Source organism: Gadus morhua, chromosome 20, assembly GCF_902167405.1.
Source record: "Gadus morhua chromosome 20, gadMor3.0, whole genome shotgun sequence".
Taxonomy (NCBI): Eukaryota; Metazoa; Chordata; class Actinopteri; order Gadiformes; family Gadidae; genus Gadus; species Gadus morhua.
In genome coordinates this window covers 21,400,730-21,417,287 of record NC_044067.1, presented here as the reverse complement: position 1 = coordinate 21,417,287, position 16,558 = coordinate 21,400,730, and the positions used below count along the sequence as shown (strand labels likewise).

The window sequence follows — 16,558 nt, the reverse complement described above, 5'->3', positions numbered from 1 at the left end:
TGGGGGGAGCTCCTCTGATCCCCCCCACCCCCCAGGATAGAAGTGCCTTTATAAGAGGTTGGTTATTCAAAATAATTAAATATGTACACGCAACCCAGCTCGTTGCAAATAAGATGGGGCAATATTCTGGCTCAAGTAATAATTTCACTGTCTAATCACCAATACATTACCAATAATGTATTGGTAATTGCTGAACACAACTGTTAATGTCATTACAGGAAGATGATGGAGAAACATTGTCTGCGGCATTCGAAAGGGAAGAGGAAAGTACATGAAAATACACAACTAAAATGGTCCTACCCCCTCTCCTTCAACGCTGACTCTGACTCCACCCATTCCAAGTACCTGGGCGCGCAATCATGCACGAGCGCGAACAGAGATGCGCGAGAGCGAGCCAGGCTAGCGTAGGTTTTCGTTTAATGGCTGTTAGGGCCGGCTGCCCTGGGGAGGGGGGGGTTCATCAGGGGGGATAAGGTGCTTCGGGTGTGACCTCTATCGCGTTGGGGGTCGGAGATGCCGGAGGAAAGCATCTGGCCACACACACACACACACACACACACACACACACACACACACACACACACACACACACACACACACACACACACACACACACACACACACACACACACCCACTCACTCTCTCCCTCTCACAAACACCTCCCCAAACCCTCTTGTAATCTGTCCTTGTCCCCGTATAATTCTTTATGTTTTGGTATATGTTACATGTCTGTCACACGTATCTGGGTTTTGTCGTGTTATGTGGTGTCTGTAGATGTATGTTTGCACTTTGAAAAAAAAAAAAAAAAAAAAAAAAACCTTGTCAAGGGCCCCTTTGATGTCACGGGCCCTGGGCAAGTGCCCAGTTGCCCTAATGGTTAATCCGGCCTTGCGAGTCATCCTCGCTGCTGTCCAAGGCATGTTGAGACGCAGCATTTATTTAATGCTCATATGACCTAGTGCTGAAAAAAGGTTATATGAAAAAGTGTGAGGGTAGCGGTGGTGCGCTAAACTTGTTCTGTGAGCAGCTGGATGTGAACCATGGTGTGAAGGAAGTGAACACAACGATCGATTTTCAACTGTGCGCGCATGCACTGGTGTAATTGAGCTGCGCTGCTATATATCTTTTTTATCAATGTGACGAGTTGCGAGTCTAGTGCAGGCCGGGTTTTTTTTTCCAGCACCCCCTGCTGAGAATACGTTCTCGCGGCTATGGTTGCACCAGATGTTATAAACATTAAACGGTCACATAAATCATTGCTATTTTTAGAAAATGTATGTTTGTTTCATATAATTGTATTGGAAGTCCTGGTTTTCACTAGGGTTGCCGCGGCGTGGACATTTTCACACCGAGTAATACACTCGTCTCAACACCGGTATTACCGAGTATAAACGGTATAAACTTTGAAACTAGGTCAACCGCCACACAAGCATCGGTTTTTAGACCCTTCTCGTCCTTCAGTTGCCGCCAACGTTCGAAAGCAGCGCCTAGGATTATTCTTGATTTCAGTTTTTCTCTTTCAGCGTTTTTATTATCAATTACTCTCTGAAAAAAGAGTTTTCCTTCTCTTTGCTGGTGGTGGTGGTGGTGGTGGTGGGGATGGTGGCGTCTTGTCTGCCATGGAAATTGTCTTCTACTGCTAGGTCCAAATGTGGATTAACTAGTTCCAGTAGCTACCGCAGGATAACAACAAACAGGAGCTTGCTCTGGGTCACGAGCTCTGGGTCACGAGTACTGCACGAAGGGGTCGCGCGCGGGGCGCGGGGGAGGGGGAGTGCAGTACGACCGTTTGATTGACGTACTTACTGTCCAATGCAACTCGGTGGCAATGGAAATGATTGGCTGGAGTTTTTCGAGCCCTGCCCGTTCCACAGATGATTGACAAGTTTAATTTTCATGTCAGTACTTCTGACTCAGTGGCTGTAAGCGGGTTATGATAAGGATTTCAAGTAATTTTGCAAAAATGGCCAAAAAAGCGAATTCCGTACCCAACCTTTAAATGGATAAACAAAAAAGAAGACTGAGAAAATGTGAGAATGCAGAAGTATGTGTGAATAATCGCAACCCTACCCGAAACCACTTCCTCCTAAACCAACTTAGACAGAGGATACATTGACCTCGCCAACAGCGCCATCACACCACACCACAGACTCTTGCTCTCTGTCTCCTGCTTAACCAGGGGCCAATTTAAGATAGTCGGACAATGGTGGACATCTACGTCAACGTTGACACTCTTAAACCATCAGCAGCTTCACCAAACCAGCCAGGTAAAAGTAGTACAGTTCATGACGATGACAACATCCATAAAATTAACAATGAAAATTAACAATAGCCTATAATTTTTCCCCAGGTGTGATATTTTATGCATGTTTATTCGTTTCTTTCTGGTCCCAGTTTAGCAGGAGTGTGTGTAGGCGTGTGTGCGTGTGTGTGGGTGTATGTTTGTGAGTGCATATGTGTGTGTGTGTGTGTGTGTGCACGGGTGTTGCCGTGCGGGCACGTGCGGACATCCTGAGGCTGCTGGCGTCCCTGCTGGTGCTCCAGCTGATGCGGCTGGAGGGTGTGGCTGAGGGGCGGCTGCTGAGGAACCTGTTCAGCCTGGACACGCCCCCGGAGACCAGGTCTCTGTCCTCACCGAGCACCCCGACACTACAGGGCCCTCCACACCGGTCCATCCCAACACTACAGGGCCCTCCACACCTGTACACCCCAACACTACAGGGCCCTCCACTACTGTCCACCCCAACACTACAGGGCCCTCCACTACTGTCCACCCCAACACTACAGGGCCCTCCACTACTGTCCACCCCAACACTACAGGGCCCTCCACTACTGTCCACCCCGACAATACAGGGCCCTCCACTACTGTCCACCCCAACACTACAGGGCCCCCCAATACTGGAGGGCTACTACTAATTTATTCCAAGTTTTATTAATTCAGAAAGAACAAACAGTAGGCCTACTAAATTATGATGACATGATACATGATATGCATCATCATGTATTGTAACTGTCTCAGAGACAGTCTGGACATTACAGAGATTTAAATATGTATTTACATTAATTGTTTAATTCATGATTTTATTCTTTGTTCAAAAATGATTTACGTTGTGCTGTTAAAAATAGATATTGTGTCATTGCTTTATGTTAAGAGTTTGTTTAAATATCTATCCCAGGGAATTATGGGAAAACGCGCCAAAAGAGATATAAACCCAGTCACGGACTCATGGGTTTCAGAAGAAGATGGACTCTGTATTAGGTTTATGGCGCTACCGTTGTCACGTTGTTTTTTCTGTTTATTAAAGTTTAACGTTTTAGAGAGAGAGAGAGTTTAAAAGGAAAATAAATATACAAAAAGACATCAGTATGAAGCGTGGCCGTTTATTGAACCTATGCAGCTACAGTGACAACGACCCGCCAATGTGGCTAAGTAGGCCTAGGCTAGGTAGAAAGAGTTAGCCTAGCTCTCAGTTCGAAGCCAACAACAAGTGGACCAGAATAAAAGCGCGTAAGAGACGTTGAGAGAGTGGTCCACTATCGGAGAAGGAGGAGAGCTTCGACATAGCTGACAACCGGCTAACATCCACACCACGGCTCCAGAGTTGACCTAGCCTGCTGTTGGCTCTTGGACAGAGAGCAAGGACACGGGACACGTTCGCAGAGGACCGGCGCGCGTGCCAGAGAGCAACGTTCGCAAGCAGCACACCGGTTTCGCGACTCGACGAGACGAGCGGGGAGCGGCGTCCACAGACGTCGCGGCTGTTTGACGGCTCGAGGAGCAGAGAGCAACGTTCGCAAGCAGCGCACCAGTTTCACGGCTCGGCCAGCAGAGAGCACCGTTCGCAAGCAGCTACCCTGCACCAGGAGCAAGGATATGATTCGGCTCGGCCAGCTGAGAACGACGTTCGCAAACAGCACGACTTCATCCCACCTCGCCGCAGTAAGCCAAGCAATGCCTGTCTAGTCTACAAGGTCTTTCTGACTGATCTTCGGCGTAGGCTACAACGGACTACATCAGGTTTGACCATGCTGACCTGAAGTTTGAGAACGTCACGTATGGACATTTGTAAATTAGAGTGGACTTGATTGATATATCAGTTGATATTACCAGAGACATTAACAGCCTAATGATTGTTCCTACATTATTTTGCATTTTGTTTAAAGTGGTATTGCATTTTGATTTAAAGTTAAGCATTTATCTAGATCATTAAGCTATTTTGAGTGTAGCCTATATAAGTTAAGCATTTATTTAGTTCATTAAGACATTTTGAGTGTACCCTATACAAGTTTAAAATAGATATCTTAAGTTAAAATGTCAGTTCATGGAGAAAAGTCAGAAGTTGATAAATTAGAAGATCCTCTCAAGAGTGAACAGTGTTTACAACCTGATGCCACTTCAATAGCAGTTGGCCCAGAGCAAAGAAAATCTAGTAGGGAAAGAAAATCAACCCCCAAAATGCTAGAACTAAAGGAACAAGAAATAGGTCAAAGAGAGCACAAATTCACCAAGCTATATGAATGCTGGAAAAGGGAAGTTAGAACTTCACGTGACAAACTTAAAAATGATTGCACTGAAGACGAGTTAGCCAACATCAGTGTTTCCCCCAGCACTGTGTTGTTAAGGCGGCCGCCTTATCAACAATAGGGCCCCGCCTTGACTACCAATGTATATAAAATAAATAAAAGAAATTATCAAAAAAAAAAAAAAAATTTTTTTTTTTTAAAATTATTATGCATTAACAAAGTAGAAAACTCTCGTAGGGAAAGAAAACATACTTCCATCAGGTGTAAAAATAAAGATCAATAATGCATCGGTGTTCACAACAATGGTCGTGACATCAAGCTTTTTTAATTGAATTTAACCAGGGAGACCCCCCCCCCCCCCCCCCCCCCCCCCCGCTCCTTGACCACCTTGACTAAGACATTTACTGGGGGAAACACTGAACATGATGGATGCGGTAGAGGGACTTGAAAATCAAGTTAAAGATGCATATGAAAACATACGATTGCAATTAGCACCTCCTCATCAGATTCGAAGAAAGATTGATTCTTGTGTAGCAGTAACAGTAGATTTGATGGGTCTATTGAAAGTGCGTATGAGTGAAGTGGGTCTAGAAGAGTTCAATGAAAAGGGTGAAAATGCTAGACTTCACATGGTGCTTGATAGAGAGTATGCACAGTCTATATTTGAGGCATCCGTGATCGACCGTACAGCCCCTAGCCTTAAGTCAAGCTGTTCATCAGAGCGGCAGAGCATCACCGTCAAAAGAGCAGAGTAGGCTGCGCAGTTAGCCGCAAAAGAAGACGAAGTACAAATGGAGGATGCAATAGCTGCTCAAAAACAAGAACTTAAAAGACTGGAAAATCAGAGAGATCTGCAAGTAATGGCTGCTAAACTTAGAGTGTACGCAGAAGCTGAAGGGAGCGAAACTCATGACAGAGGTAGAGTAGGGCATGTTGAGACAACTACTGGTCCTTTAGTACCACCTGAAAACATAAAGAGAGAGCAAGCGTGCAATAATAATGTTGAACAAACGAACACTGTTAAGTATGAAACACTGCTAGTACAAGCCCTACACGATTCAATGGTCCTCACTAGACTTCCTGCTCCCGAGCCGTCAATTTTCTCAGGGGATCCACTTCATTTCTTAGAGTGGAGTACGAGCTTTAAAACATTGATAGAGCGACGATGCACTAACGCAGCAGACAAATTATTTTATCTGCAAAAGTACATTGGTGGTGAGGCACGTTCTGTGTTAGAAGGAACCTTCTTTAGAAAGGATGACGAAGCTTATGACCAAGCCTGGGATACACTGCAAGCTCGCTACGGTCATCCCTTTGTAATTCAGCGTGCATTTAGAGAAAAGCTAAATAACTGGCCAAACATAGGCCCCAGAGATTCAGGAAAGCTAAGACAGTTCAGTGACTTCTTGTCAGCATGCAGCAAAGCCATGCCACATGTGAAGGGATTGCAGGTGCTGAACGATTGCGAGGCAAATCAGAAAATGCTTCAAAAGCTTCCAGATTGGATTACATCTCGTTGGAATCGTCAGGTAACAAAGCAACTACAACAAAGAGAAGAATATCCTACATTTAAAGAATTCGCTGAGTTCATGGTGCAGGAAGCAGAAATTGCCTGTAACCCCATGACATCACTGAATGCTTTAAAACATGTGGAAGAAAGGCCCTCTCGAGATATTAAGCGTTCACAAGCTAATGCATTTATCACAGACGTCAATGCAACAGATAGTGCCCAAAAGAACAGCTTTAATGAAAATATTGTGTCAAAAACATCCTCCTACTCAATCAAATGCACATGCTGTGGTGAAGGTCATTCCATCCACAAATGCCAGACGTTTGCCAGTAAGCCTGCAGAGGACAAGAGACGGGTCATATTTGACAACAATCTCTGTTTTGGCTGCCTTAGAAAAGGGCATATCTCGAAAGACTGCAAACAAAAGGCTGCCTGTAAAATATGTAAGAAACATCATCCAACGGCACTGCACGAAGACCGTCCACCAGCAGATAGAGTTCCAAATGTTTGGCAGGTTGAGGAGAAAACATCTTCCCTGTCTTGCTGTGTAGATAGAGGTGATGGTGGGAGCACATCTATGATAGTGCCCGTCTGGATTTCTTCAACGAAGACTCCTGAAACAGAGAGACTTGCATATGCCTTACTTGACACTCAGAGTAGTAACACCTTTGTAGATCAAGAGGTTTGCCAAATGCTAGGAGCAAGCTCAGAGCCAGTAAAGTTAAAGCTGAACACTATGATAGGAAAAGACTCCATTATTCAGAGTGCAAGAGTTAGCAGTCTTAGAGTAAGAGGGCTATCATCCAAAGATTGGATCAACTTGCCGCCTGCATATACTACAGATTTCATTCCCCTTGAGCGCTCCCACATTCCCACACCAAAAACTGCTGAGAGGTGGAATCACCTGAAAGGAATGGCACAGGAAATACCAGAATTAATGGACTGCAAGGTGGGACTTCTCATTGGCTATGATTGTTCCAGAGCATTAGCTCCACGCTCAGTCATTACTGGAAGAGACGATGAACCATATGCCATCAAAACCGACCTGGGCTGGAGTATTGTCGGAAACTCATCTCGAGGTGCAAGGTCAACCGAGGTAACTGGCCTGTGTCACCGCATAGCAGTCAAAGAACTTCCACCATTGACACCAGCTACTGTAATCAAAGCCCTTGAGTTTGACTTCAGAGATAGTAACCACCGCGAAAAGAGCATATCAAAGGATGATACACACTTCATGCAGTTGCTGTACAGGACGGTTCATCAAAACGCAGATGGGCACCTGGAGATGCCATTGCCTTTTAAGACACGCACACAACTGCCAGAAAACAAGAGGCTAGCTCTGGTGCGGCTGAAGCACTTGAAAAGAAATCTTGATAAAAACTCAAAATTCAAAGAAGACTACATTCAATTCATGGAGGGCCTATTCGATGATGGCCTAGCCAGTGTGGAATCTGAGGATGCAGCCATCCAGTTAGTGAGAGAAGCACAAAGCCTGTCTTAGAGTCAATCCCTGAAAGCGAACGGGCAGGTGGAGTTCATGATGTGGATCTCAGCCTCGGAGAGCTTCCCATGCAGACAGTGTTAGGAGTAAGGTGGAGTGTAAGCAGTGACAATTTCTCCTTTAAAGTCAGCACCGATCAAAATCCAGCTGATCACGCCTCCAGAGGCCTCAGTGTGACCGAACTGATTAACTCAAACTGGCTTACTGGTCCAGAGTTCCTGGAGGAAAGGGAGATAGTCACACCGACGGTAACTCCACAGCTCATGGTGGGAGACCATGAAGTAAGGACGACACAGGTTTTACAAACACAAGTAGAGAATGAAGAAAGTTTTCTAGTCATGCTTGAGCGCTTTTCAAAATGGCATATTATCTTAAACGTTGTAGGTCGGATTCAGCGCTTAGCAAAAAGAACCAAAAAGAACCAAAGATACCGGCTCAGTCAGTGTTCAAGAGAGAAGGAGTGCCAGTCTGGCGCTCATAAATCGGGCACAAAATCAGTGCAAATAGGAAATAGGATTCTAGACAAAGGGGTTCAATGCTTACTAATTCATCAATACTTGCACGTCCCATTCATAAATTAGTTGTACTCATAGAAAGCAAATGAGATGTTTGTCTGTAGTTCATTTAAAACCCCCATACAGTTATAGTGAGAATCGAGAAGGCCATGAGTTAAAGGTCTTACATGTGTTCATAATTGATTAAGAAGTTACAAGATTTATTTGAATGTATCATAAATTATAGTAACTGGTGGGAGTGTAACTGTCTCAGAGACAGTCTGGACATTACAGAGATTTAAATATGTATTTACATTAATTGTTTAATTCATGATTTTATTCTTTGTTCAAAAATGATTTACGTTGTGCTGTTAAAAATAGATATTGTGTCATTGCTTTATGTTAAGAGTTTGTTTAAATATCTATCCCAGGGAATTATGGGAAAACGCGCCAAAAGAGATATAAACCCAGTCACGGACTCATGGGTTTCAGAAGAAGATGGACTCTGTATTAGGTTTATGGCGCTAACGTTGTCACGTTGTTTTTTCTGTTTATTAAAGTTTAACGTTTTAGAGAGAGAGAGTTTAAAAGGAAAATAAATATACAAAAAGACATCAGTATGAAGCGTGGCCGTTTATTGAACCTATGCAGCTACATGTATCATCATAAGATAATCATCACACCAACATGAGTTTTCATTCTTACTCTGAGTAAATGTGAGAATGCAGAAGTTTGTATGTATAATCCCACCCCAACCCCAAACCACTTCCTCCTAAACCAACTTTGAAAGAAGATGCATTGATCTCGCCGCCACACCACGCCACAGACAGCTCTCTGTTTCCAGCTGAACCAGGGGCCAGGGACCCATTGAAGATAGTTGGACAATGGAGGACATTTACGTCAACGTTGACCCTCTTAAACCATCAGCAGCTTCACCAAACCAGCCAGGTAAAAGTAGTACAGTTCATGACGATGACAACATCCACAGCCTTAACAGACGATTGAATGAGATGTTTCCTCTATTGTGATATGTTTTATGTGTTTATTAGCGTGAAACATGAGCGGAAAGGTGTGACGTCTTCCACTCTCTGTTTGTTTTGGGCCCCAGGACACCTGGGACCCAGAGCCAAGGGAACACGGAGGAGCCGCTGGGGACCTGCGGTACTTGGTCTGGGGCTTCTGTGTGCTGGTCTTCTGGCTGGACTCCTGGTCCTTGCTGTACGATGTGAGTTTGAATAAATACATGAATAAACACCAAGGTCTGAATCATCATCATCATCATCATTTAACCCTGTTTAAAATCCCAAACAATTCAGATGGGTGTGTCATGGTCTGTCTGTTTCCTTGTCTTGTTTTGGTGTGTTTCCTGGTTTACTTTAGTATCTCTGTCTTGTTTCTCCCCATGTCCTGTCAAGTTTCCCTCCTGTGTGATTACTGCTCCCTCCCCTAATGTGTTCCAGCTGTTACTCGTTGCGTGCCCTGTGTTTAGTATTTAAGCCCTTGTCTTTCCTTCGTTCCTTATCGGATCATTTTATTTCGTGGTGAGTTGTGTCCTGACATACCTATTCGAAGATCGTGTGTGTGTGTGTGTGTGTGTGTGTGTGTGTGTGTGTGTGTGTGTGTGTGTGTGTGTGTGTGTGTGTGTGTGTGTGTGTGTGTGTGTGTGTGTGTGTGTGTGTGTGTGTCCTGAAAAAACAATAGCTGTGACACAGAATGTAGTGGTGATGTGGTATGCTAATTTCTGTGGTTTAAAATTATTATTTATACGGATATGAATGTCTCCTCATCATTTAGATTCCGTCACAGTAAAGGATCTCTCTATGACCCAGTCCAAATCAATGGAGCAACAGAAGGAACTCTGTACCCTCTCTACCCTGAAGCAGAGGTTTGATGAACAGCTGAAGGATAACATCAAAAGGAGTGAGCATTCGCCTGTAACTGTGGCTACGCTTGCTTCATGTGTTGGTTGACCTAGAACAGAAAGGGCCTTGAGAAGCAGAACCTTGAAAAGGTTTGTCTCGGACCTAGACAAACCTTTTCAAAATGTTCACGAGTATTCTTTGCATATGCTGAAGCCTTGCTCTGCTGTGTCTTTCTGTGTAGATCTGCGGTGGCTTTAGCATCCCCATCATGTTATGTTCTGGAAATTGCAACATATTTTGGGCAGGAAATGACATTCAAACACACAGTTCAACTAATGTCATCAATGCGCAATAATTACGCAGACTTGACTTCATTATTGCATTGAGCAGAATCAAAGCTCAGAAAAAAACTAAATTCTCTGGATAACGGATACTGGCAGGCATATTCCAGCATCTGTGACCCTCTATGATCTCATGAACCTGTATAGACCCCTAGCTCTATATATTTATTATTTCATGATATTTGGTCAAACGTTTTTTTCTGCCCCCTTTATGTTTGCCTCTTAAAGGGCCAGTGTAGCAGATGTGGCTCGTGTAGGGCTTATCTAACAGCTGTATTGCTGGAATAGGGGATTGGGATTGGCTAATTGAGTCTCTACTTTACCTCGCAGACCAAACGTGCCCAGAGGGATGGAGGAAGTTTGAGAATGCCTGCTATCATCACTCAGACCAGAAGAAGTCCTGGAATAACGGCAGGAATGATTGCATTAAGAAAGGAGGTGATCTGGTGGTTATAGACAGCTCCCAGGAACAGGTAGGCCTATAGTGAAGCCATTTACCATCTTTATTTATTTCAGTGGATCTAAACGTTATTCATGTCAGGCTGCCCTTTGAAATGTTTTTGTACCCCGAATGATCAAACTGATTCTGACATTTATCATGTTAAATCTAGCCTTCTCCTGCTCCAAAAAAGTAAAAAAGGACTTGAGAAAATATAATTTGTTTTGGTTAATGTGTTCCACAGAAGTTCCTCTTAGAGTATGAGGGTGACTTTTGGATTGGTCTGACTGACTTGGAGCAGGAAGGGACCTGGAAATGGGTTGATGGAGCACCACTGATTCTAAGGTGAGAGAAACCGACCGACCGACACCGAGAGTGACCAACCTCTGCTGGTCATGAACCAACTCAAACTAATGTGATCAATATGTAAATAATTAAAATTGTTATATTTGCTTTATTGAATTATCTGAATTGTTTCATTACACAAAATGCATGTTTCCCATTCTGTTTATCTGTAAGCAATTGGGCGGAAAAACAGCCTGATAACGGTAATAAAAACGCCGCATACGGGGAAGAAGACTGTGCCCACAGCAGAAGGCCCACGTGGAATGACGTCTCCTGTGATACCAACCTGCGATGGATCTGTGAAACATCAGCAGAAGACGCTCAGATCTCAATGGCTCAATAATCGGTGTTCATAGGTTGTCGTTGTTGGCTTGCATGAGTGTATTTTAATATCAGCACGCTGAAAAACTCATGTTTTTTGATGGTGCAGCAGTCATCGCTACAGTACTTGTCGTCCCCTTGTCCTAGTGCCTGTTGAGTTTTGTGAGGGGAAAATTACTTTTTTTTTTTTCTGAATAGTTTTGAGGTGTGTTGAGTTGCACTTTTGAGTTGAATTGGGATTAGTTTAACCATTTTAATTGTACATCAATGAAGGTATTGAATGATGTTTAAGCATTTTTTCCATTTCATTGAGTAAGCTAAATGTAAATTAAATGAGATATTCTGGCAAATAATTTTGCTGAATTGTAAATGTTCAAAAAACCATTTATTTCAGGAAAACAATGAACATTTTAAGAATGTGGTTTGATAGATAGTAAATTACATTTGTAATAACTCATATCATCAGGAATAAAAACTTGATCGTGAGACTGCAGATGGTTGTAAAAAAAACAACAGCTGAGAGAATAAGTATTCAGCTTGTGTCAAGATTTATTGACCATGATTTACGACGTAGCTGTCAAGATGATGGATGGTGGCAGCTGTGTGACATCTGGGACCTTTGACCTGATTTACGGTTGGTCCTTTGACCTGATTTATGGGTTGACCTTTGACCTAATGACCTGTATTTTATGGTCTGAAAAAACAATCTTTATTAAAAGAATGGCATAGGAACCTGTTTTTTTTTTAATAATTATTACGTACAAATCATGACATGAATGATGGGAAACAGGTGAGGTTATAAATGGGTCGTAAATGTTTGAATATAAAAGACAGCTGAAAACAGGGTTTCCAACAGCACTTTACACCTTAGGCGGTCGCCTAAGCAACACACATTAATTAAAATAAATCCAATTCTGTGCAAAAATCTTTGTCTGTTGTATGTGTGTCAAGCTATAGCCTAGGCCTGCCCAGAGCCAAGAGAGCCGAGAGAAGAGTTGAGACACTTTGATCTCACCGGCGGGGTGGTCACGTGGTTCAAGTAAGCTTGTATAGTTCGAAAACATGGGACTGATGGTGTAGGTACCACATCGGCTCGGCTTCCAGATCGGCTCGGGGTTCGTCGTCTGCTGATAACGTCACACAATACGCTATCTACAGCAACCCCACTCGGAAAAAATAAATTGCATTCTTTCACGATAGACAGACACCATTTCCAACGAACAGATACCAACGAACTGTATAAGATGTATACCTGGTGTGCAGTTTTTATATATTCGTCCACATCCAAGGCAGGTGTCAATGGTGTACATGGTGCAGAAAGCTTTTTTGTACATTGCAGAAAACCTACTCCAGGTAGCAACACCTGTGTAACAAAATTGTGAGTCAAAAGAGCACATTTCCATAGAGATAATGAAAACACCTAAGAAACCTGAATTGCATTAATGAGTCTATAACAAAAAGGAGCATGACACTGGGTGTCCTCTGCCATCAACATCATGCTCACCTCATGATCCCTTTTTCTGGTCTTCGGGATCCTGTAGATCGGCTGCAGTGATCCTTAGAGCAATGCTGGGGCCTCATTTGTCCAGTATGCAAACCTCTGTCGGTGGCTTTCGAGTGACAGTGACAGAAAAAAAGGTTAACTAATGTATAATTAATGTTGTGTAGGAAGTTACATTTAAAGTTGTCTTACCCATCAATCTGGAACCGTTCCATCAAATTAATGCACCATCATGTCCTGATGTGTGCCATGTCTCGCTAAAATAAATGATAGAATATTGAAGTTGAGGAATGGTCATTTTCAGTTAGAAATCAGTACTTCACAATTTGTCTATTTGTTCATGTATTTGTCTCTACATAATACTGACCTCAGTACACCAAAATGGAGCATCTGTGCTCCATTTAGGTGTACTGAGGTCAGTACATCCACAGAATGCAGCCATTTGAGTGCATTCTGTGAAAGGCAAAGATCTGTTAATTTGATAGTTTCAAATAATGCAAAAACACATAGATACTAGATACTATAAAGCAATTTTTTTTTTTCATTTGACAAACCTGGCCAATGAGCTGTGTTACTGCATTATTGGAATACTATGAATTCTGTAGAATTCCAGTACTGAACAAGCCACAGAACAGGGCTGATTGTTCTTATGTTACGAAACCTAAATATGTTATAGTAACAACTGTCGCCAAAGCCATCTGGTCTAAGCGAGTCCAGCAAAAGTAGCTCTTTCGTTGCTGGCTGCAGGACCTGTCACATTTCCAAAACAGCAAAAACTGGGCAGGCACAATATATTATCTTCGCAGGCCTACATTGCAAACATAATTTCCAAATAAATGTCACTGTGCGAGTAAGGCCTATTGAAGATCGCAACTGAAATGGCATACGGCCTCTCGCCAGGGTGGTGGTGGGAATTTGTGACAACTGGGCTTAGCGGGCGGGAGGCGAAGTGAACGCGGCAACAGGATTTTTTTTTTTTTTTCATGAAATAGGCTATGCTTTTGGGAAATTGTATAGGCTATATAGAGAACGAAAAAAACCCGTTATAAACCGGTTTTGGGGATTTCAGAATAACGTTTCTGTTCGGAACAGTTGAAGACCATTTGGTTTTCGTTTCCGTTCCTCGTAAAATTCTGTTCGTCTTCGGTTTTCGTTTTCGTTCGGAGCCCAGATGCAGACCTAAAAAGTTTTTTAAAAAAATTAAAATAAATTAGGAAAATTGTTGCCTGCAAATCAGGTTCGCGTATGTAATATATATGACCAGCGAATAAACGCAGAGAATGCTACGGCAACAGGATTACACCCGCTCTGTCTGCACCTGCCATTGCCAATATCAAGCTCACGATGCATTTTATGCTTGCGGACCACGGAGAAACTCACTTTGGCTAGGCTAACAACAGCTCCAAGATGTCTCTTTCCAAGCAGAAAAAACGTAAGGTTGATGTTGAAAATCGCCTATTCAAAAGCGAATGGACTGAAAAATATTTATTTACTTTGCCATCCGCCACAAGTAGTAAACCGGTGTGTTTAGTGTGCAACGAAGCCATTTCCATGATGAAGGAATACAACGTGAAGAGGCACTACAACTCAAATCACGGCTCGTTTGCTGCCAGTTTTCTCATATGAATGCCATCAAAACAAGGGTATGTTGCTCCCTGACCATTGAGAAGCTGCATGAGTGTCTCAGGATTGTCCTTACAACGTATGAACCAAACTACGCTGAAATAACAAAATCAAGGCAATGCAATTTCTAATATATATAGGCTCAATATAACAGGCTCAAAATGTCTCATATGCACAGTAGTTCTAGATTGTGATGATTCCAACAACATTTTTGAATCATAAAAATGTGTCCAAAATATGTAAGAACAACAATTGTTATTATAAATGTGTCAAAAAATGCAAGAACAAAAAATGTTATTCCAATGTGTCAAAAATATGTAAGAATAAAAAAATTATTATTACAAATGTGTCATAAATATGTAAGAACAAAAATTGATATTAAAAATATGTGTCCAAAATATGTAAGGTCAAAAATTTTTATAATGATGCATTTAGAAGTGAAAAAGAAAGAAATGCGTCTTACAAGTTTAATCCATTTAGCAGTACTATATATATGAAGTTAAAACTACTTTAATGCCGCGTTTCCACTGCAGGGTGCGGAACGGATCGGATCGCAAAGGTGCGGTAGGGAGGGGGCGGTATTAGCCCAGCTCAGTTCCGAGGTCGCGTTTCCACCGCCGACAGTACCCTTGGTGGTAGGCCGGATGTCGATCGCCGCGGCAGCTACGTAAACATCGTAAACAACGTCTTCCTCCCCGAGAATGCAGACGAACGTCTCCACCTCCTTGATCGCCCAAGCAAGCTTTTTACGCGACATGTTAATTGTAAAGAATAATACCTCGAGGCTACTGTTTGTTTGTTTTTATCCCCGCGTCACCCGGAAGTGACGATTCTGTCGACCAATCAACGGAGGGGAGATGTAGCTAGAATTTCACGGGACCCTTTCAGGCGTCTGGTCTCGTTTTGGGTACCGCAACGGAGGAGTCCCGAGAATGGGGCCGGAACGGGTACGGCAAAGTCCGGGTCACGCCCACTTTTGGCGGTGGAAACGCGACCCGACCCGCACCTTTGCGATCCGATCCGTTCCGCACCCTGCAGTGGAAACGTGCCATAAGTACGATTTATTTGTAGCGATTAATTTACATTACACGTTTTGTATGTGTGGCCCATGAACCACCAGCGGTTTTCCTTTTTGGCCCACTTGTTAAGGAGGTTGAATAGCCATGCCCTAGGAACAGTGCATTCTTCCGCAATCCACAAGTGCTCAGTGGCCAAGCCTGGTATTGCAGCTGTTTAAGCGGGCTGTGGACGGGTCCCTCGATCCAAGTGGCCCAGAAATAGATATCTCCGTTCACTCCAATAGAAGTGGGGAACAGGGATGTGTCTCCGAAAAAAATGCTCATAATAATCAATCAAAGGCTCATAATTATCTTCATGCCATGTACTAAAAAGCTGAAGGGGCAGCTGAAAGGAGTCATAGTGAAACAAATGTTGTTTCGGCCAGGCATTCGAGAGGGCCTAGTGCACGGCTTGTGTCCGAGGTTTTTCCATTTACTTAAATGAATGACGTTGATGGTTTTTAGTCACTGTGGTGACTTTTATCACTAAAAGTGAAAAAGGGATTTTTTAGACTGGTACAGCTGCTGCTCACTAGGTGCGTTTCCATCCCCCTGATTTTATGCGAACTTTGAAGTATCGAATCAGTAAACGGTGATGGAAGCACCAAAATTCGCATAAATTTCCTCTAATTCGCGAAAAGGTTTATCCGCTCGCTTGAGGTGGTTTTTGAGAAATGCGAAAGAGTAAATTCGCAAAATGGTAGATGGAAACACACTTTTCGAAACAGCTGTGACGTAGCGAACTTTGAACACACAGGACTGACAGTCTTTCAGATTTCCGCATAACGACCGGCCATAGCAACCCTGCCAACATCAGCGTGTAACGTCATCACCCTATCCCGCTCCACCCTCTTGATGGAAACGCACCTAATTCAAATTACTTTTTTGCGAACTATCTATAGATTCGCATCACCTATAGATGGAAACGCAGCTACTGACTCTCACGTTCCTCTGCTTGCGATCACTGCGATACACCATGTATTGATCCATTTATTCAAAAGATCCAAAGACAAAGAACGTGTGCATTACGGTATCATT

General features: G+C 43.1%; 1 protein-coding gene and 1 long non-coding RNA gene across 3 annotated transcripts; both read left to right on the top strand.

Annotated features, from left to right (window-relative positions):
• The first annotated feature begins 2,047 nt into the window (after positions 1–2,047).
• LOC115533280 (uncharacterized) lies at positions 2,048–3,138 on the top strand. Its single transcript, XR_003974168.1, has 2 exons — positions 2,048–2,268; positions 2,396–3,138. It is a non-coding gene; the product is annotated as an uncharacterized LOC115533280 (long non-coding RNA).
• A 5,583-nt stretch (positions 3,139–8,721) lies between these two features.
• On the top strand, positions 8,722–12,070 carry LOC115533279 (CD209 antigen-like protein C). Of its 2 annotated transcripts, XM_030343695.1 has the most exons (7): positions 8,722–8,978; positions 9,139–9,255; positions 9,825–9,841; positions 9,884–9,950; positions 10,564–10,706; positions 10,917–11,017; positions 11,192–12,070. In XM_030343695.1, the coding sequence occupies exons 1-7, from the start codon at positions 8,915–8,917 to the stop codon at positions 11,358–11,360; spliced, it is 678 nt and encodes a 225-aa protein (XP_030199555.1). In that variant the 5' UTR covers positions 8,722–8,914; the 3' UTR covers positions 11,361–12,070. The 2 variants fall into 2 exon arrangements, with proteins under 2 accessions (XP_030199555.1, XP_030199554.1); XM_030343694.1 differs by having other exon boundaries at positions 9,825–9,950.
• Positions 12,071–16,558: the final 4,488 nt, after the last annotated feature.